General features: G+C 62.5%; 2 protein-coding genes across 3 annotated transcripts; both read right to left on the reverse strand.

Moving 5' to 3' along the window:
- Positions 1 to 2844: 2844 nt before the first annotated feature.
- On the reverse strand, positions 2845 to 6709 carry DHODH (dihydroorotate dehydrogenase (quinone)). Its single transcript, XM_075434102.1, has 8 exons — positions 6499 to 6709; positions 5672 to 5871; positions 5387 to 5469; positions 4768 to 4955; positions 4241 to 4354; positions 3734 to 3887; positions 3501 to 3660; positions 2845 to 3388 (listed from the first exon to the last, which is right to left on the reverse strand). The coding sequence occupies exons 1-8, from the start codon at positions 6601 to 6603 to the stop codon at positions 3334 to 3336; spliced, it is 1059 nt and encodes a 352-aa protein (XP_075290217.1). The 5' UTR covers positions 6604 to 6709; the 3' UTR covers positions 2845 to 3333.
- Positions 6710 to 8042: 1333 nt separating this feature from the next.
- IST1 (IST1 factor associated with ESCRT-III) lies at positions 8043 to 16701 on the reverse strand. Of its 2 annotated transcripts, none has more exons than XM_075434023.1 (10): positions 16620 to 16701; positions 14587 to 14686; positions 13764 to 13944; positions 13414 to 13501; positions 13018 to 13101; positions 12499 to 12609; positions 11911 to 12117; positions 10723 to 10815; positions 9507 to 9552; positions 8043 to 8390 (listed from the first exon to the last, which is right to left on the reverse strand). In XM_075434023.1, the coding sequence occupies exons 2-10, from the start codon at positions 14672 to 14674 to the stop codon at positions 8191 to 8193; spliced, it is 1098 nt and encodes a 365-aa protein (XP_075290138.1). In that variant the 5' UTR covers positions 14675 to 14686; positions 16620 to 16701; the 3' UTR covers positions 8043 to 8190. The 2 variants fall into 2 exon arrangements, with proteins under 2 accessions (XP_075290138.1, XP_075290137.1); XM_075434022.1 differs by lacking the exon at positions 16620 to 16701 and adding an exon at positions 16464 to 16572.
- Positions 16702 to 16722: the final 21 nt, after the last annotated feature.

Genomic DNA, 16722 nt, shown 5'->3' on the forward strand with positions numbered 1-16722 from the left:
AAGAGTCTGGCCCCGTCCTCCTGACACCCACCCTGCAGATATTTAGAGGCATTTCTAAGGTCCCCTCTCAGCCTTCTCTTCTCCAGGCTGAACAAGCCCAGCTCCCTCAGCCTCTCCTCATAGGAGAGATGCTCCAGTCCCCTCTTCATCCTCATAGCCCTCGTAGGCCGGCCGAGGGGTGCAGCGCGTCCCGTGCCAGCTCCCTGCAGGCTCCCAGGGACGGTGGCCAAGCCAACCTCCTCCCCCAGGTGCCCACCCCTTCCTGCTCAGCAGGCTCCAGCCCCACGTCCTGGAAGCCTGTGGCCCCTCGGGTGCAGGCTGTTTGTCCGGAGGCGTGGGCCCAGCCCAGCCTTACTGGAACTCGTAGCAGCAATCACTGGCCGCTGCCCAGCTGGATGTGGCTGACCAGTGGCAAGGACGCAGGGCAGAGCACATCAGCCTGCTCCGATGAGCGGGGTCTCCTTCCAGCAGGAGCAACACCAAGGGGCAGCATGGAGGGGAGGGCACAGGCACCCACCCTCTCACCTCCCCTCAGGGTGCCAGTGTTGCAGTGAGGCCACCCCAAAACCATCTGGACCACGCGGGGCCAGCCCCAGCCCGCAGCCTTTGAAGCCTGGCCTGCTGGGGGTCTCGCCAGTGCCCCTCCTGCCCCTTGGACACTCAGGAGGGACATCTGTGCCTGGTCCCAGATGCTCCCAAAGATGGCCTTCCCATCCTCTGCAGGCTTCTTCGCATCTCATGGGGCGCCCGGCCCCCTAAATTGTCACAGAGTCACAGAATGGTTGGGGCTGGAAGGGACCTCTGTGGGTCATCTAGTTCAACCCCCTGCCGAAGCAGGGTCACCCAGAGCAGGCTGCACAGGACCACGTCCAGGCGGGTCTTGAATATCTCCAGAGAAGGAGACTCCACGGCCCCTCTGGGCAGCCTGGGCCAGGGCTCCGTCACCCTCAGAGGGAAGAAGTTCCTCCTCATGTTCAGCTGGAACTTCCCAGGCTTTGGTTTGTGCCCATTGCCCCTTGTCCTGTCGCTGGGCACCACTGGAAAGAGTCTGGCCCCGTCCTCCTGACACCCACAATGCAGGGCTCGAGATCCCTGGCCCAGCACCAGTCGTACTGACGCAACCACGCGTGAAACGCAGAAGGCTCCAGCCCAGCGCAGGAGGCGTCAGGGCACGACAGCTCCGATCCACAAACGATGCCAGCGCCTACGAAGGTGGTGTGGCATCAGACGAGAGCAGGCTTAGATGGCACTGTCCCACTGCAGCAGGCTTGTCCCTCTGCGGGACCTGCCATGTCCTGGCAGGGGGGAAAAGCAACACACGGCTGTGACTTGGCGCCTGCTTGGAAGCGCGATGGCTCGCCGGGCCCAAGGGACTGCCTGCGGGCGGGCGGGGAAGCTGCCCCGGCCTGTCCGTGGGGCTTGGACCGCAGCCTGGGCACTGGGCTATGGCAGCGCAGGGCCATGCTGGAGGCCAGCGCTGGATCCTGGGATGCATTAGGAGGAGTGTGGCCAGCAAGTCGAGGGAGGTTTTCCTTCCCCTCTACACTGCTCTGGTGAGGCCCCATCTGCAGCACTCTGTCCAGTTCTGGGCTCCCCAGTTCAAGAAAGATGAGGGGCTACTGCAGAGAGTCCAGCGGAGGGCTACGAGGATGAGGAGGGGACTGGAGCATCTCTCCTATGAGGAGAGGCTGAGGGAGCTGGGCTTGTTCAGCCTGCAGAAGAGAAGGGTGCGAGGGGACCTTAGAAATGCCTCTAAATATCTGCAGGGTGGGTGTCAGGAGGATGGGGCCAAACTCTTTCCAGTAGGTGCCCAGTGACAGGACAAGGGGCAATGGGCACAAACTGAAGCAGAGGAAGTTCCAGCTGAACACAAGGAAGAACTTCTTCACTCTGAGGGTGATGGAGCCCTGGCCCAGGCTGCCCAGGGAGGTTGTGGAGTCTCCTTCTCTGGAGATATTCAAGACCCGCCTGGATGTGGTCCTGTGCAGCCTGCTGTAGGTGACCCTGCTTCGGCAGGGGGTTGGGCTGGGTGACCCACAGAGGTCCCTGCCAACCCCTACCATTCTCTGATGCCACGGTCATGAATCGGGTTCAGAGCGCAGACGGGTGACAGACATGCCAGCCCCCTTCAGAGTGGCAGAGCAAGCACCTCCCAGCCCCTCTCCAGGGAAAGCACATCAAAACCTTGGCCAACGGACCCATCACATCCTTGTTAGAGCAGCAGTCAGCACCGCCTGCCCGGAGCAGAGAGCCCAGCGCACGGAGAGGCTGGTGCAGAGGGCTGCCGAGGCGGGGAAGGGGGCAGGTGACAGCCCTGACGGAGCCGAGGGCCACCAGGAGCGGGGTCAGCAGTCCCGCTCCTCTTGTGAACAGATTTGACGAAGTGCTGTGATGCAATCCTGCTCTGCAGCGTGGACTGCCAGAAGCTGCAGAGGGAGCGCCGTGTCCAGGTCAAGCCATGTTGCTCAAGAAAGTCCTGAGATGACGACAGGGAGCCCGGGGTGGAGGAACACACGGTGCCAGAGGCCCCAGAGACACCATGAACAGCCTCCAGCAGTGTGAGCGAAGAGGGCCTTTCCGTAACAAGTGACAAGGCACAATGGCAGCTGTCTCCAAACACCTACGTGCCAGCAGCAAAGGCAAGAAAGGGTGCTGAGCACCTCCCGAGGGCCCGGCCTCAGGCAGAGCTTTGTACGGATCCGTCCTGGAGCCCAGCCACCCTGTGGCTGCCACCACCGGGAAAAGCAGCACCGACCGGGAACAACATGAAGCCAGCTGATCCTGCTCGGCCGAGGAAAGCCAGATCCCTCCGCCCCACGGGGTGTCCCAGAGCAGCACACAGGAGCAGGTGAGCCAGAGGTTTATTGACACTCGGGCAGGACCCCGGGCCCGCAGGTTTGGCAGCGGAGGAGGGAGGAGAGCCGGCAGGGCAGACCCCTCTGCAGAGGCTGCAGCACAGGAGGACCGAGCGCCAGCCGGAGCGGGCAGCACGGGCTGCGGCATCCCCGGCAGCAGCACCAGGGAAGCTCTGCCCTCCATGGGGAAGCGCGGCAGCAGGAGCCAGGGCACAGGACTGCCTGCAGCCGGCACGGCTGTCCGCTCACTGCCCAGCACAGCTTCACCCAGCGCTCGTGAGGAAAGCCAAAACACGGCCCTGGACAGCAGCACCAGTGCAGAGGCTCCGCACCAGTGCAGCCCCAGCTTCACCTGTCACGGGCCCTTTCTCAGGGGCTGGGACCAGGACCTCAGCTCGGTCCCAGCCTGCCTGGAAGCATCAGACCTGTCCCTGCCCGGCCACAGCTCCTCCCGGCCAGACCTTGGTTCTGCAGTGTGTCAGCACCGGTGATCTGCTCCGACCGCCTCCATGACGTTCTTGAACCCCTGCTCCCTAACCGGGGACAGCACGCGATGGCTGGGGTGGCCCGGCCTGGCAGCTCAGTACCAGCGCTGGGCATCGAGCTGCCCCGGGTGCACGGGGAGCTCCCGAGCCCCTCGCTCACCTCAGCAGCTCCTCCAGCTCCCGCTTCACGGCCCCCACCGCCGGTGGCCCGAGGTACACCAGGGCCGTGTACATCTGCACCAACGAGGCTCCTGCGCGGATCTTCTCCAGGGCATCGCGCCCGCTGCTCACCCCTCCAACGCCGATGATGGGCACCCGGCCTGCGGGCAGGCACGGGGTCAGGACAGCACGGGCGAGGCCAGCACACGGTCCCAAGCCCTGCTCTGGTCCTACCTTGGGTCAGGGCGTACATCTCCCTGACAGTCTGCGTGGAGAGCTCCCGCAGAGGCTTCCCGCTGAGGCCCCCGGGCTCCGTGCGCTGCCTGCTCCGGAGGCCGCTGGGGCGGCTGACGGTGGTGTTGCTGACAATCAGCCCGTCCACACCTAGCTGAGGGGGGGAGCAGCGTGAGGACGCAGCTGCCACGAGCAGCCCTCGCCCTCGTCCCCGGCCTGCCAGGCCAGGACCTCCCGGCAAGCGCCCCAGCAACGTGCCCGGGGACGCAGCAGCTGCCCCTCACTGCCCGGATTGTCCCCAAGGTCCGGGTGACACGCAGAGGCCCTCGGGGACTCGGAGCCACCCAGGACACCGTCGCTACGTCAGGCAGAGAGCTGCAGGTCCACCTGTCCCCTCGGAGAGGTGACTCGCCAGGAGCGCCGCGGTCCAGCCCCGGCGCCGTGCGGGCTGAGGCAAGAGGCACCGCAGCCCAGCGCCTCGCCGGCCTCCCCTCCCCACCTCCTCACCTCGCAGATGACGCTCGCGATGTCCTGCTTGTCCTGCGCAGTGAGGTCAGGGGCGATCTTTACCAGCACGGCCGGCTTGCGCTCGCAGGGCAGCACATCCCTTGCAGCCAGCACCTGGGGGGCACAGGGCAGCGCGTGGTGGGGGAGCACCTCTGCCCCACGCTGGGGGGGATGTGGGCAGTCGCTGCTGGGCGACAGGCTCGGCTCTCCCTACACAGCACTGCCAGCGGGATGGGCACCCTGCGGCACACGGGACCACAGCAACTCCCGACGCCATGGGGCGGGTGGGTGGGTGGGGGGCACAATGTCCCCCTGCACGAGCAGAGCGGGGGGCAGCGCCTCACTACTCGCACGCTCAGCGCTGGAGTACCGTGCCCTGGTGAACCCCACGTCAGCAGCTGATGGGGGACGTCGCAGTGGCTCTGCCCACCACCTCCTCCCTGCGCCGGGGCAAACCCACTGGCGGGAGCAGAGTTGGTGCTGCCAGGGTCGGGGTGCGCCCAAGGCCGCAGCTGCAGTCCACCCACCTTGGTCAGCAGGTCCCGCAGCTCAGCCCTGCCCTGCAGGTCCCGCAGCCCAGGGGTGTTCGGGCTGGACACGTTCACAACCAGGTAGTCAGCCAAAGGGCCCAGCGTCCGGACCCCAGCCACGTAGTCAGCTGCAGCGTCGGCAGAGCTCTTGTTCTTGCCCAGGTTGATTCCAAGGGGCATCCCCGCTGGAACACGGCCACGGCTGAACCAGGGCAGCAGGGCCGACCACCACCCGAGGGGCCGCAGCGCCCGACCGGGGACGCCCCTGGCCTGGCGAAAATCGCGACGGGGATACGCAGCTGCCGTGTTTCAAGGCCGTGGGGGGCCTGGCGCTGCCCCATGGCACAGTCTGCCTCGGAAACTGCCCTGCCGGGGCCCTGCCGCCTTCGGCCAGGCACCTCCTGCCCGGAGCAGCGCACGGGGAAAATGGCAGGAGAAAGGTGCCTGGCCACAGCCCCAGGGTGTTCCTGCTGTCCCAGCGCATCTCGCTCTGGCCAGTGCTCCCTCGCCATGCCTGGCCACTGGCGTTACACGCCTTGCCTGGCCGACAGCCACCCAGGAGACCCCCAAACCCCCCTGCAGACCCCAGGAGCAAAGGCTTAGCTGCTCGTCTCACCGCCAGTGAGCCGGAGCTGCGTCTTCTGGCGGGCCCGCAGCCTGCGCTCCACCGCAGCGTGGCCGTGGCTGTTGAACCCGTACCTGCACCGGGGCGGACAGGGCTCAGGGCTGGGCAGGCAGCTGCGGGCCCCACACAGGACACAGCAGGAGGGAGCCAGGTGGTCTCCGCGTGGCGCACCCGACCCGAGAGCCCGCGCAGCGCAGGCCGCGGCACCGGGAGTGCCCTGGTGAACGCCGTCCGCCCAGGTGGGCAGCGTGCGGGGCACAGCAGAGCAGCCCCCACCTGTTGATGATGGCCTGGTCCTCGGGCAGCCGGAAGACCCTGGGCCTGGGGTTCCCCTCCTGGGGCGCGGGCGTGACGGTCCCCACTTCCACAAAGCCAAAGCCCATCTTGTAGAGCCCGTCCACTGCCTCGCCCTGCTTGTCGAAGCCGGCCGCCAGGCCCACCGGGTTGCGGAACCACTGCCCGAGGACTCGCACCTCCTGCGGGCCGGGGACCGGGTCACACGGGGGGATGGAGCCCCCCGGCCCCAGGAGCCACAGCCGAGGCCTCGCCGCGGACCCCCCGGGGCAGCCCTGGCCCCCTCCCCTCCCTCCCTCCTGCGGGGTTTCCTTGTCAGGCCCTGCCCGGGGGCTCCCGCTGGGGCTGTCTCCTGCACCCTAGGACCCTCTGGGCTCCCCTCTGCCCGCTGCTGGAGCCCATCGACCCGCTGCCCCCTCCCCGGGACCCCCCCAGGACCCACTGGGCTCCCCCTCCACCCGCTGTGGGAGCCCATCGACCCCCCCAGGCCCCCCCACCGACCCTCTGGGCTCCCCCTCTGCAGGCTGCTGGAACCCATCATCCATTTGGACCCCCCGTCCCACCCCGGGCCCCACTGGGTTCCCTCTCCGCCGGCTGCTGGGGCCCATCGTCCCCCTGGTCCCCTCCCCAAGACCCCCTGGGTTCCCCCTTCTCCCACTGCCAAAGCCCATCCACCCCCCAGACCCCCCCCAGATCCCCTGGGCTCCCCCTCCGCCCACTGCCAGAGCCCATCGCCCCCCCAGACCCCCCGTCCCCCCCTCCCGCCGGGACCCCCTGGGCTCCCCCCGCGCCCCGCCGCAGAGCCGCACCAGCGCGGAGCCGTCGGGCCGGGCGGGGGGCAGCAGCCCCAGGGCGGCGGCGCGCAGGGCCAGCCCGTGGGCGGCCTCGGGGGGCAGCACGCGGAGCGTGGGCATCACCGCCGCCGCGTAGAGCCGGTCCCAGCCCGCCGCCAGCGCCGAGCCCAGCAGCAGCCCGCAGCCGCCCAGCGCCGCCGCCAGCAGCCGCCCCTACGGGAGGCCCTCAGCACCGGCACCGCCGCCCCGCCCCCCGTCCCCTCTGTGCCCGCACCCTGCTCCCCCGGAACCCCGCCCCCCAGACGCCCCGCCCCACTCTGTACCGGAATCCCGCCCCCGATGCCCCGCCTCCCCGACCAGCACCCTGCCCCCCCGGAACCCCGCCCGCAGACGCCCCGCCCCCTCTGTACCGGCACCCTGCCCCCCCGGAACCCCGCCCCCTCTGTACCGGCACCTCGCCCCGGCACTCCGCCCCCCCGGAAGCCCCGCCCCCTTGCCGACACCCCGCCCCCCGAAGCCTCGTTCCCTCCGTACCAGCACCCCGCCCCGCCCGCCCCCCACCCGGGATGCCCCGCCCCCCACTGTAACCCCGCCAGCCCGATGCCCCGCCCCCTTGTGTGCCATCACCCCGCCTCCCGCCCCGGCATCCCGCCGCCGTCTGTAATGGCAGGGGCTCCCCGCCCCGGCCCTGCCCGCCCCGTCGGGACCACCGAGCCCGCCCCGCCCGGTCCCGCTGCCCCCAGGCCCCGCGCCCCGCCGGCCGCTCACGCGCAGCGCCGCCGCCATTTGCTCAGCCCGACACGCGGAGCGGCGCTTCCGGGAGCCCGCCCCGCCGATTGGCGGAGGCCGGGCGCTCCCAGCCAATAGAGGCGCAGCAGGACCGCCGGCGGACCGCGGGACGAACGACAGGGGCGCGGCCTCGAGCGAGACCGCTCTGACCCCGCCCAGGGGCGGGGCCCGACGACAAGGCGGGACAGCGCTGCGCACCGCGCTCGGCTTTATTCGGAACCAAGCGGCGAGGCCGGAGCTCACCGCGGCCCCGGGAGCGGCCGGGTACCGGTACAGCGAGGAGCACGGCCCCGCAGCGGCCCCGGCTCTCCCCACGCCGTGGCAGGGGCAAGCGCACAGTGCCGCCCTCCCCCGAGCAGGGACCAAGGACCCCCGGACCCCCTCCCCGGAGGGCTCCCCGAGGGGCAAGGGGACAGGCCCTGTCCCGGCACCCCACAGCCCGACACCCCATCTCCCTGCCCGCGCCCTCTGCCACCCCAGTCAGTTGGGAGTCACACCCACGGGACGCAAGCACCCTCACCCCAGCCAGCTGCCGAGCAGACAGCAGCAGCACGGGGGTACCGCTGCCCTCCAGACCAGCAGCGCAGAGCAGAAAGCCCCATCCCGTCCCAGCCTTCACCTCCCTTCTCCGCGGAAGCAGCCGGGACGGCACCCAGCACGGCTTCCCCGCGCAGCCACCCCCAGCTGACAGCAGGTGGTCCCTGCTCCAGCCTCGCAGCATCCCCACAGCTCACCTCCCCAGCAACGCCGGTCAGGAAAGCAGCAGCACGTGGTTAAGTACGGCAGGAAGAGAGCTCAAGAAGAAGAGCACAGTTATTTGAGGTTAATACAGAAAAGCGGTTCAAGGAGAGTCCGTTTCAGAGAGAAGCAGCTGCCACAGCTCCTGCCCCTCCCGCTGGAGCTACAGCCCAGTCAGCTTTATGTTTTCTTCTTTAGCTCCTCAAATCTCCGAGAGAGATCATCAAAGTCAATGTCCTCAGAGGCAGAGGAGTTGGCGCCAGCAGACGCTGTGGGCAGCGTATCCGGCACCGATGGCAGTTCAGGCAGCACAAAGTTGTCACAGGTATCGGGAGCTCCAGCCCTCGGTTTCGGAGAAGCGTCTGACTTGGGCCCGGGCCCTAATCAGGGTAAGAGAAACACCGTTTCACCTCACCAGGCCAAGCATGGCCACACAAGCCAACTGGCAGCACCGCTGCGTTCTTCTGAACGGGACCAGCGGCCAGGCACCTCCAGCCGCACGCCGACTCAACGGGGAACACCACCAGGTTTCAGATTTACATGGCTGCAAGGGGCTGCAGCCACGGTGGATGCGGACTGGTGACCCTGTCCTACAGCCGCACCAGACAGGAGCTCCCTCTCCACTGCCCACAGCCCCTGCACTGGCTGGACTGCACCGTGGGGATCCAAAGGCCTGGTTCTCCCCATTCCAACACCTCCCACAGACACACGCAGGCACCACGTGCTGTCACCCAGCTGCCAGACTGAGGCATACAGCCAGATCCGGTGCACCCACAGGCCTAGATTCTTCAGCACGCATCACCGACACTCCGCAGAGGACTCCATTAGGTCGTCAGAAACCCTTGCTGGAGCTGCCAAGGTTCTACTTGCTCTAAAAATCCTCTCCTGCCCTCACCAAGTGCTAGAAACAACATGGGCTTCCAAAACACGCAGAGCAGAATAACACCGTACAAGGCAAGCGGATTTTGCTGCGATCCACTTGCAATGCACGAAGCATCTCGCAAGCCTTCAGGCAGACGGACCGGGGGTAACAGCAATCTCTACGAGTCCTGCTCTGCTGCACGCAGCCTCAGTACCGACACTGATACAAGCCTATCTACCCTATTAGTGCTTACTTCTCTCCCTCTGTTGTTGCAAAACAATATTATTCATGCCATGTAAAAACATCTTAACACTTAGAGCTGTTGCTTTCTCATTTTATCCTGCAAGGCCCTATGCTTGGTCTGAGGAGACAGCTTAAGCTGGAGACCCAGTACTGACTCCAAAGTCAAACTCTAGTTCTTGAGTTTCCCAGTGGAAGTCTGGATCCTCCCTTCACTCAGAGCACACTCTCCATTTCTGTCAGAGTCCTCTCCAAACTCAAACCCTGCTCTGAAGGTGTCTCGAGTTCCACGCATTGTTCCCTACACGGAAAGCATCCTCCCAGGACACTCTGATCCCAAGCCAGCCACGGCCCCTAACCACCCCCAGCTTCCCATGACTCCTGGCACACTCACCAGCCACCGGCGCAGAAGCGTCCTTGTCAGCATTCGGCTCATCGATCTGGAAAAGACTCCGGGTTACTAGAGCTCCCTCCTACCAGGCCCAGAATCCCACAGGCATGCAGGCACCGCTCAGGAGCAACAGCAGCCACGCTCACGCAGAGCGGCACGCACACATCCCCCCCCCACCCCCCGAGGGGCAGACAGCCCCGGCTGCCCACACACTCAAAAGAATCCGCCTCTCTTCCCAAGAAAAGCAGGCAATGCTTCGACTTCCCTCTCCCTCCCTGTCAATGAAAGCAGATTCACTGGCCACGCTCTGGAACTGGATAACCAGAGCACACCCACCAGCAGGTCTAGAACATTCTTCATGGGCATAAAGGGGAGAAGGCTGCCCCCTCCACCTACACAATCGCAGCTACAGCTGCCTTCCTGTCATGAACGCCTGACAGGTCCTTGTGACCAGCAACGAGGTACGGAACGGCTCCATCTCGGGCCTGGCCCGCTTGGGACAAAGGCCCACGGCACAGTCAGTTGTGCTGCCATAACTCCTTGCTCCCCGCAGGCTGCGGGCAGTGCCATCGATCTCCACTGAGCTAACAACTGCTGCATCCGTGCCCGCGTCTCCTGGGCTCAGAGACTGCTGGGCAGCTAGCGCAAGGTGCTGGCACACACAGGTGCTCAGCTAACCTCATCGCTCCTCGGGGCACTGCCACAACAGGCAGCATGTCACTGAAAGCAAAGTGAGAGGCAGGATAGTGAACCGCAGCAACAAAAGCAGAGACAAGTGTGGAAAGAGAAGACTCCAGCCTCTCCTTCACTGTCCCCAAGGACCGAGAAAACTCAGGGAAAGGCAGGGTGTTTAAACATGCATCATCAGGGTCAGCCAAAATTTTCATCCAGGCTACCTATGAATTAGTGCAAAAGCCATAATTAAACAGACTGAAGGCGACAGATCCTTCACATCTCAAAAAACCTGAATTTGTGGACTCTGCTTGTTAGCTGTTTATCAACCCAGAGCTGAATGAGGAACTTCACCTCCCAAGTCATCCTCCTGTCACATGCTCTCAGTGGTTCACCACACCCATGAGCAATGCCAAGCACCATCCCGAAAGCTCCAAAGGCTGACAGCAACGTGCTGAACAAACATTTGCTTTTTCTGTGGCTACCACCGCACTCTTTTGGAGGTCCTCTCTCCTGCCTACGCTGGCGGTTCAGCTCAGGCACTTACCGACTCGTATGTTGGTGGGGCTGCCGGAATTGGTGGCGGATGGATGTTAGCGAAGGGCTGGTAGGTCCCGACGGGTAGGCCATTGAAGTTCTCCTGCACAGAGAGGTTACAGTCACGCCCCAGACTACTCACCCAGGAGAGCGACCATGGGACACAATACACCGACAGCAGCTACGGGAGTCAGAATAGCAGTCCAAGATAAATGCAGGCAAGTATCCAACCTGATATAGTTTCTACTGACCAGGAAAAGATTGTCCAGCATGAAGTCAGATGTAGTCACCTGGAGGAGGCAGACCCAGCTAACAGGACTGTGGGTTATTCTAACACACCCGCATCACGAAACGCTTCATCTTTCAAGGCATTAGAAGCACCAGGACGAGAAGGGTAATACCCTGCCTTAAGCACACCTGAGCCATTTCTCCCGAGTGCACTATCACAGAAGAGGAAGGTTGTCTCCAGCTCACTCAAGGCTTTGTATTACCCTTACTTGTAACACAACAGTGCCTCAAAGACCGAGACTTGGCACAAATCCTCAGCATACTGATGCCTGGGCCTTCAGCCAGCTGATGATACTCGGCCCCGATTTTCCACAACACACACTGCCCTATTGAGACTCCAAGCCATGCCACTGTTCAGCCACTCTCCAGTCTACGGGCATTCTGTAAATGGCTGAATTCAGAGAACGGTGCTCTTTTCAGCTCCCACCTTCCACCCGTGCAATACACCGTCTCCCTGAGCCACTGGCCTGGGCCCCTGCCCTTGCAGGTCTGCAGGCAGGGCACTTCCGCATTTTTCTGCACCGTTCCCACCCCATAAAACTCCCCTGATTTCCTTGACTGAATCTTGGCATGCTACCAGCCTACCAACTCCACAGTGCAGCTCCACACCCTGGTTAAAAGCCCGACGGTCAGGAGACTGCCTCGGGAGGTGAGTCTGGGCTCCTCTGCTCCCAGAAGGCAAAGAGTGCTGGCTGGAGAGCAGGACTCGGAACCTCCACAGCCAAGCAGCAACACAAAGCTTCGGCTGCACTGCCAGCAATTTCCATCCCACGCAGTCTCCCAGCAACACGAAGGCCTTCCGACACACCCAGCTATCGGGTACACGCTTCCCAACCAGCAGGCACAGGGCTAAGCACCACAGTCGGAGCCTTCCACAGAAAAAGGGAACGCCCAAAGCAAAGGCACTTACCGGTCCCTTCGGAGGCGGATAGGAGAAGGGCGGACTTGGTGTTGGCATGGGCATAGGCATCATCACTGGCATGGGTACTAATCCATCGTGACCCATCAGTGGGGCTGTAAATCCACCACCTCCTCCTCCTCCTGGGCCACCCTTCTTCACATCATCTGTGAATCCCACGTCGATCAGATCTGCCTCTCCACCTGCAGGGGCTTCGGCCTGGAGAGGGTGGAAGAATTCTGCTCACCAACCCATCTCTGCTCTGATCACAGCCCTTGGAACACCATTAGATGCAGCACTTGTCACTGGACAAGATGGGACAACGCAACAACGACACAACACACAGCAGCTACACAGCAATACTAATGGGAATCAGAAAGGGAACCCAACTACAGCACAGCTCACTACAGCCACAGGGCTGTGGGAAGGAGCAGAAATCCTGCTGTGCTTGGGCTGTCCAGAAGATACCAATGCAGAATTACCACCAAGTTTCACTGCCATGCCACAGCCCTCTGCTCTGAAAGCCAGCACAGCACTAATGGGACACTCCGGCCACTGGAACACAGAAAGGAGCTCCAGACTTGCAGGTGCCTTACTCACCATCACCACCGAGTCGGGTTCATAGGGCACGTTGTAGTTCTTGGCAATCTCGATGAGGTATCGCTCCACCAGAATCTTGGGTGGTGCTTCCACGCTCAGCTTGTGCATCAGCTGGAAGAGAAGGGTGCAGAGAGACTCAGCAGGACCGGGGCGGTGCGGCACAGCGGAGCTCTGTCCCAGCAGGGCTACCTGCTGTGGGGAGCATACGGTAGCCTTGGGGAGCCCTCTCCTCCCAGCACAGCACCGCTGCAGGGGAGGTTGCTGGCAACCACAGGCCAGGGCTCCACGTGCTCTGCTCCCCGCCACCCACAGCCAGCCCAGGACTCCGCCTGCCAGGGGCCTCAGCACCATGCTCCAGCAGGCCCCCAGCAGCACAGCCACCCCTGCCAGCAGCACAGCCGGCCCGCCGTACTCTGCAGCGAGCCACAGGCATCAGCCACTGGCCACAGGAGCACGGGGCAGAAAGCCACTGCAGGCGTGTCTGTCCTGCCAGCTCCAGCTGCTTCACCAGGTCGTTACCCTGTCATTAACCGTCCCGATCTGGTTCGTCCGGCACAGCTTCCCGTACTCCTTGCTGTACTTCGCACACAGCTGGTCAGCAACCTGCAGCAGGAGAGAAATGCTGGGAATGCGCACACCCTTCCTTTCCCCCACCGCCCACTGCACGTCTGCTGTAGCCCCTATAGCCACCCCCCTCCCCAGATCGCTCTCCTTTCTGCCACTGAGTGCCCCAGCTCAGCAGCCTGAGCCATCCCTGGTGCTCCAGGGACACCTGTACCGGAATGTCCATCTGCAGAGCCCATAAAAACATGCCCTCTGCCTTAAGGACAGAGTCCCAGACCAAGGCTTTCGCCAGCTTCTGGCGGTATCACCCCCACCCTGCACGCGCAACACCCCTCAAACAACTCTACTCACAATCTTCAATTCAGCCACTTCCGACTGGAGTTGTGGTGCAGCCCAAATCAGCGTGGATACCGCTTCTGCCAGGCCAGAGTCCAGCTCCCTAGGACAACAGCAGACAATCCTATCTCCACACCAAACACCTAGTCTTCACTGCCTGCAATCTCCTCAGCCTGAAAGCCCCCATCCTCCATGCTGGGCTCCAGAGTCTTCCCTGCCTGGGGAAGAAAAGGTCTCTGCAGGCCCCAGGACACCGCATCAAACAGGTGCCCTCCTGCACCCCAGGCCTGCCCCCGGCAATGCCCCTCCCTGAGCCCGGGGCCCGGGACCCTCTCCCACACCACACCCTCTAGGCCACAGCTTACTTCATGGACTGAATCAAGCCAAAGCGGGCTAGCAGCAGATCGCAGTACAGCTCCAGGATCTCCATGGCCTCCACAAGGTAATCTTCACGGATGATGTGCTCCACGCGAATCCTGGCACGCTCATCTTTTCCGGCTGCCAGATAATCTGCAATCTCCTTCCTCGCCTTCTGGGCCAACTCCGCTACAGCACACACCCCCAAGGCCCGTCACTGTGCTGGCAGGAGCTGCTGCCTCCGTACCTGCCCACAGTCCCCACCACACACAACACCATCAGGAGCTTCTCCCTCTGCTTCTTCAAGCTTCTGCAGCGCAAGACGCTCAGCCATGGTTTGGTGAAGCCCTTGCATATAGGTCCCAGCACCCTAACTCACGGGAGAACAGAGAGCGGGCTTCTACCTGCTAGAAACACTCCTACGCCTTCAACTTCCCTGTGGAGTCAGTCAGAACCATGATTCTTATCTGTGTCTGGGCAGGGTAGAGCAGCACTGCCCACAGCACCCAGGAAGTTCCCCACTGCACTGCAGGCACAGAAAGCACACGGAAGGTGTCCCCAGGGCAAACTGGCATGTCCCTCCACACACAGCCCACTGCTACCGCCCCATGCACCCCAGAAACTGCACTCCAACACCTGCCCAGAAGGTGGGCAGAGGCCACGCTGTGGCCTGCCTGCTCCTCTGGGCTCTGGCACACTGGGGCAGACTGCAAGGCCTGGCTCCAGCAAAAGGCTGCTCCGTACTCAGCCCACGAAAGTACCCTGACTCCAGAAAAACATTCTCCTCAAGTCTCCTAAGCCCCAAATGCACCCTGGGTCACAAATACTCACTCTTCTTTTTCTCCAGCAGTTTGAGGCGATTGATGACAAGTCGCAGGTTGACTCGCAAGCGCTCAGCCTTGAACCCAGAGCCCAACATGATAAAGACTTTCTGTGGGAGAAGAGAGGAAGGTCATTGGAACCAGCAGCTATTGGTTGTGCCAGAAGGACACCAGTCACTCTTTTAATTGGGGGGACCCCCTCCCCAATTTCTCCAACCAAACAGGTACAGGCCTGCTGTTGCTGAATCTGGTTATTTACAAACGACTGGACATATAGCACTCTGCATTCCCTTTCCCACTTCACAACCCCGCACCTAACAAAGGTCCACAGGGAACAGAAATCTCCTGGATATTCCCATTCTGACAGACTGAATCTCGACCCCAGAAACAGATTATCAAAAAGCAGGACTACTCCATAAATAGGAACAGGGCTAGAAAACATACCCTAAAACAAAATGTTGAAGGCCTGGGTCTATTTAATCTAGACAAGTGACACTAGCCGCTGATGAGAATATCAGACTATTGTAAAGTTTTAAGAATGTCAGACAAACTTCTACCAGCAGTGGTCCAAGGAAATGTGCCTGTGCCTCAGTTCAGTAAGCTGAGCTTACTGAGAGGGTGTTTTGAGGTTGCATTCAGCCCTAGATTTCTAAGCAGCCCACGTGGGAAAAGACCTTCAGATTTAACAATAAACAGCGCAGCTGCTAGAAGACATGCTTTCATTCCTTTACTTTGAAAGATGAGGGAAGTAAATCAATGCCTCAAGATGCCACCTGCTACAAGTACCACACAGTCAAAACCTCTCTCTCTCTCTGTTACTTCACTGACAAAACCACATTTTTAAAGAAACATGAAAGTCAACTGCAAGAACCAAGCCAACCTCTGTCCTATTAATATGCCAGTTGTAAGACAGCAGTATGACTAACCCAAGGGCTGTAACAAACTAAGGTTGTAACAGTCTCGTCAGTGGAAGGAAAAAGTTGCCATTCCATACTCCCCACGCTCCTCCCGACTACTGAACCCGTGCTCTGGCACCGCTCCAGTTGCTCATGAGCCCGTTCAACTCACCACTCCTACAGAAAACTAACTCAGAAGACATCTGATCACAGCACTTCGTTATGTCAAGGACTGTTCATCAGAAGATGCTTCCGTAAGTGTTATCACACAGAACGGCCCTAGCTGGTACCCGAGAGACACAACAGAGCAGGTTTTTGGATAGCGATAGCATTTTGTCTATAACTAGTAGCTTATGTAAGATTTATTACTATCTAGAGTACATCCAGTTTATTTAGCTGATCTATTCACACATCAATAGTTATTCTAATAACACACAGAACAGACCAAGCTCAAAAAACATTGCTACAGAAATATATATGCGTGAGTTAAGTCCGACGCCATGAAAAACAAGTTTCACCCTTCTGTAACTGGAACCTGCTCCGACAACATTCAAATAACTTCACAGCACTGCGAGAAACACTCCCAGCACAACCCGCAGCGCCTCTGTAAAAACGGCTACTAAATACCTACTCCGATCAACAGCCTGCTTGAGCAGCCCGGCTCCAAACGCACCCCCCGCGCCGCAGCCAGCCCCGCTCCCGCAGCCGCCCCGCCGCCGCTCCGAGCCAGCCGGCCTGCCCAGCCCCGCCCGCCCCGACCACACCGGCACCAGCCGGGCCTGGGGCTCGGGGGCTGCCCGGGCCCGCGGGACTCGCCAGGAGCCCCCGGGTCAGCTCCACCGGCGCAGCCGCACCCCGACGGGACTGGGGGGGGGGGACGGGCCCCGGGGCTGCCCTCCGGCCAGCGGGCACTCGGGACAAGGCCACCTCCTCGCTGCCGCCACCTCCTCAGCCACCGAACGCGCCCCGCCGCAGCCGCTCCCCCGCTCACCAGCTGCGCAGCCCTCAGCCACCCGAAATGGCGGCCGCCTCACCGCACCACCTCACGGCGTGCGGAGGGATCCGCGGCGGCCGGCGCTCCCCACTCCTTCCGCGGGACGCGACCGAGCTGGCGCGGCGGCCACGGCGGGAAGGCCGCGGGAGTTACCGGCAGCAGCGAGGCGGCGGCGGCCTGGGGGAGAAGCGGCGGCGGCACGGGCGAGGAGAGCGGCGCTGAGGGACTAAGTGACCCGGCGGAGGGATCCCGGTCG

This window comes from Opisthocomus hoazin, chromosome 12 (assembly GCF_030867145.1).
Source record: "Opisthocomus hoazin isolate bOpiHoa1 chromosome 12, bOpiHoa1.hap1, whole genome shotgun sequence".
In the NCBI taxonomy this organism is placed as follows: Eukaryota; Metazoa; Chordata; class Aves; order Opisthocomiformes; family Opisthocomidae; genus Opisthocomus; species Opisthocomus hoazin.

Bases quoted from the DNA above. Each gene is read 5' to 3' on its own strand.
- DHODH (XM_075434102.1), bottom strand. From the start codon at position 6,603: ATGCCCACGCTCCGCGTGCTGCCCCCCGAGGCCGCCCACGGGCTGGCC. The intron at 5,470-5,671 runs GTGGGGGCTGCT...GCCCCGGTGCAG, and splicing joins GACCAGGCCATCATCAACAG to GTACGGGTTCAACAGCCACG. The intron at 3,389-3,500 runs GTGAGCGAGGGG...GTCCCCGGTTAG, and splicing joins GAGCTGGAGGAGCTGCTGAG to GGAGCAGGGGTTCAAGAACG.
- IST1 (XM_075434023.1), bottom strand. From the start codon at position 14,674: ATGTTGGGCTCTGGGTTCAAGGCTGAGCGCTTGCGAGTCAACCTGCGA. The intron at 12,118-12,498 runs GTGAGTAAGGCA...CACCCTCTCCAG, and splicing joins AACCCGACTCGGTGGTGATG to GCCGAAGCCCCTGCAGGTGG. The intron at 8,391-9,506 runs GTGAGTGTGCCA...TACCCTGATTAG, and splicing joins CGCTTCTGCGCCGGTGGCTG to GGCCCGGGCCCAAGTCAGAC.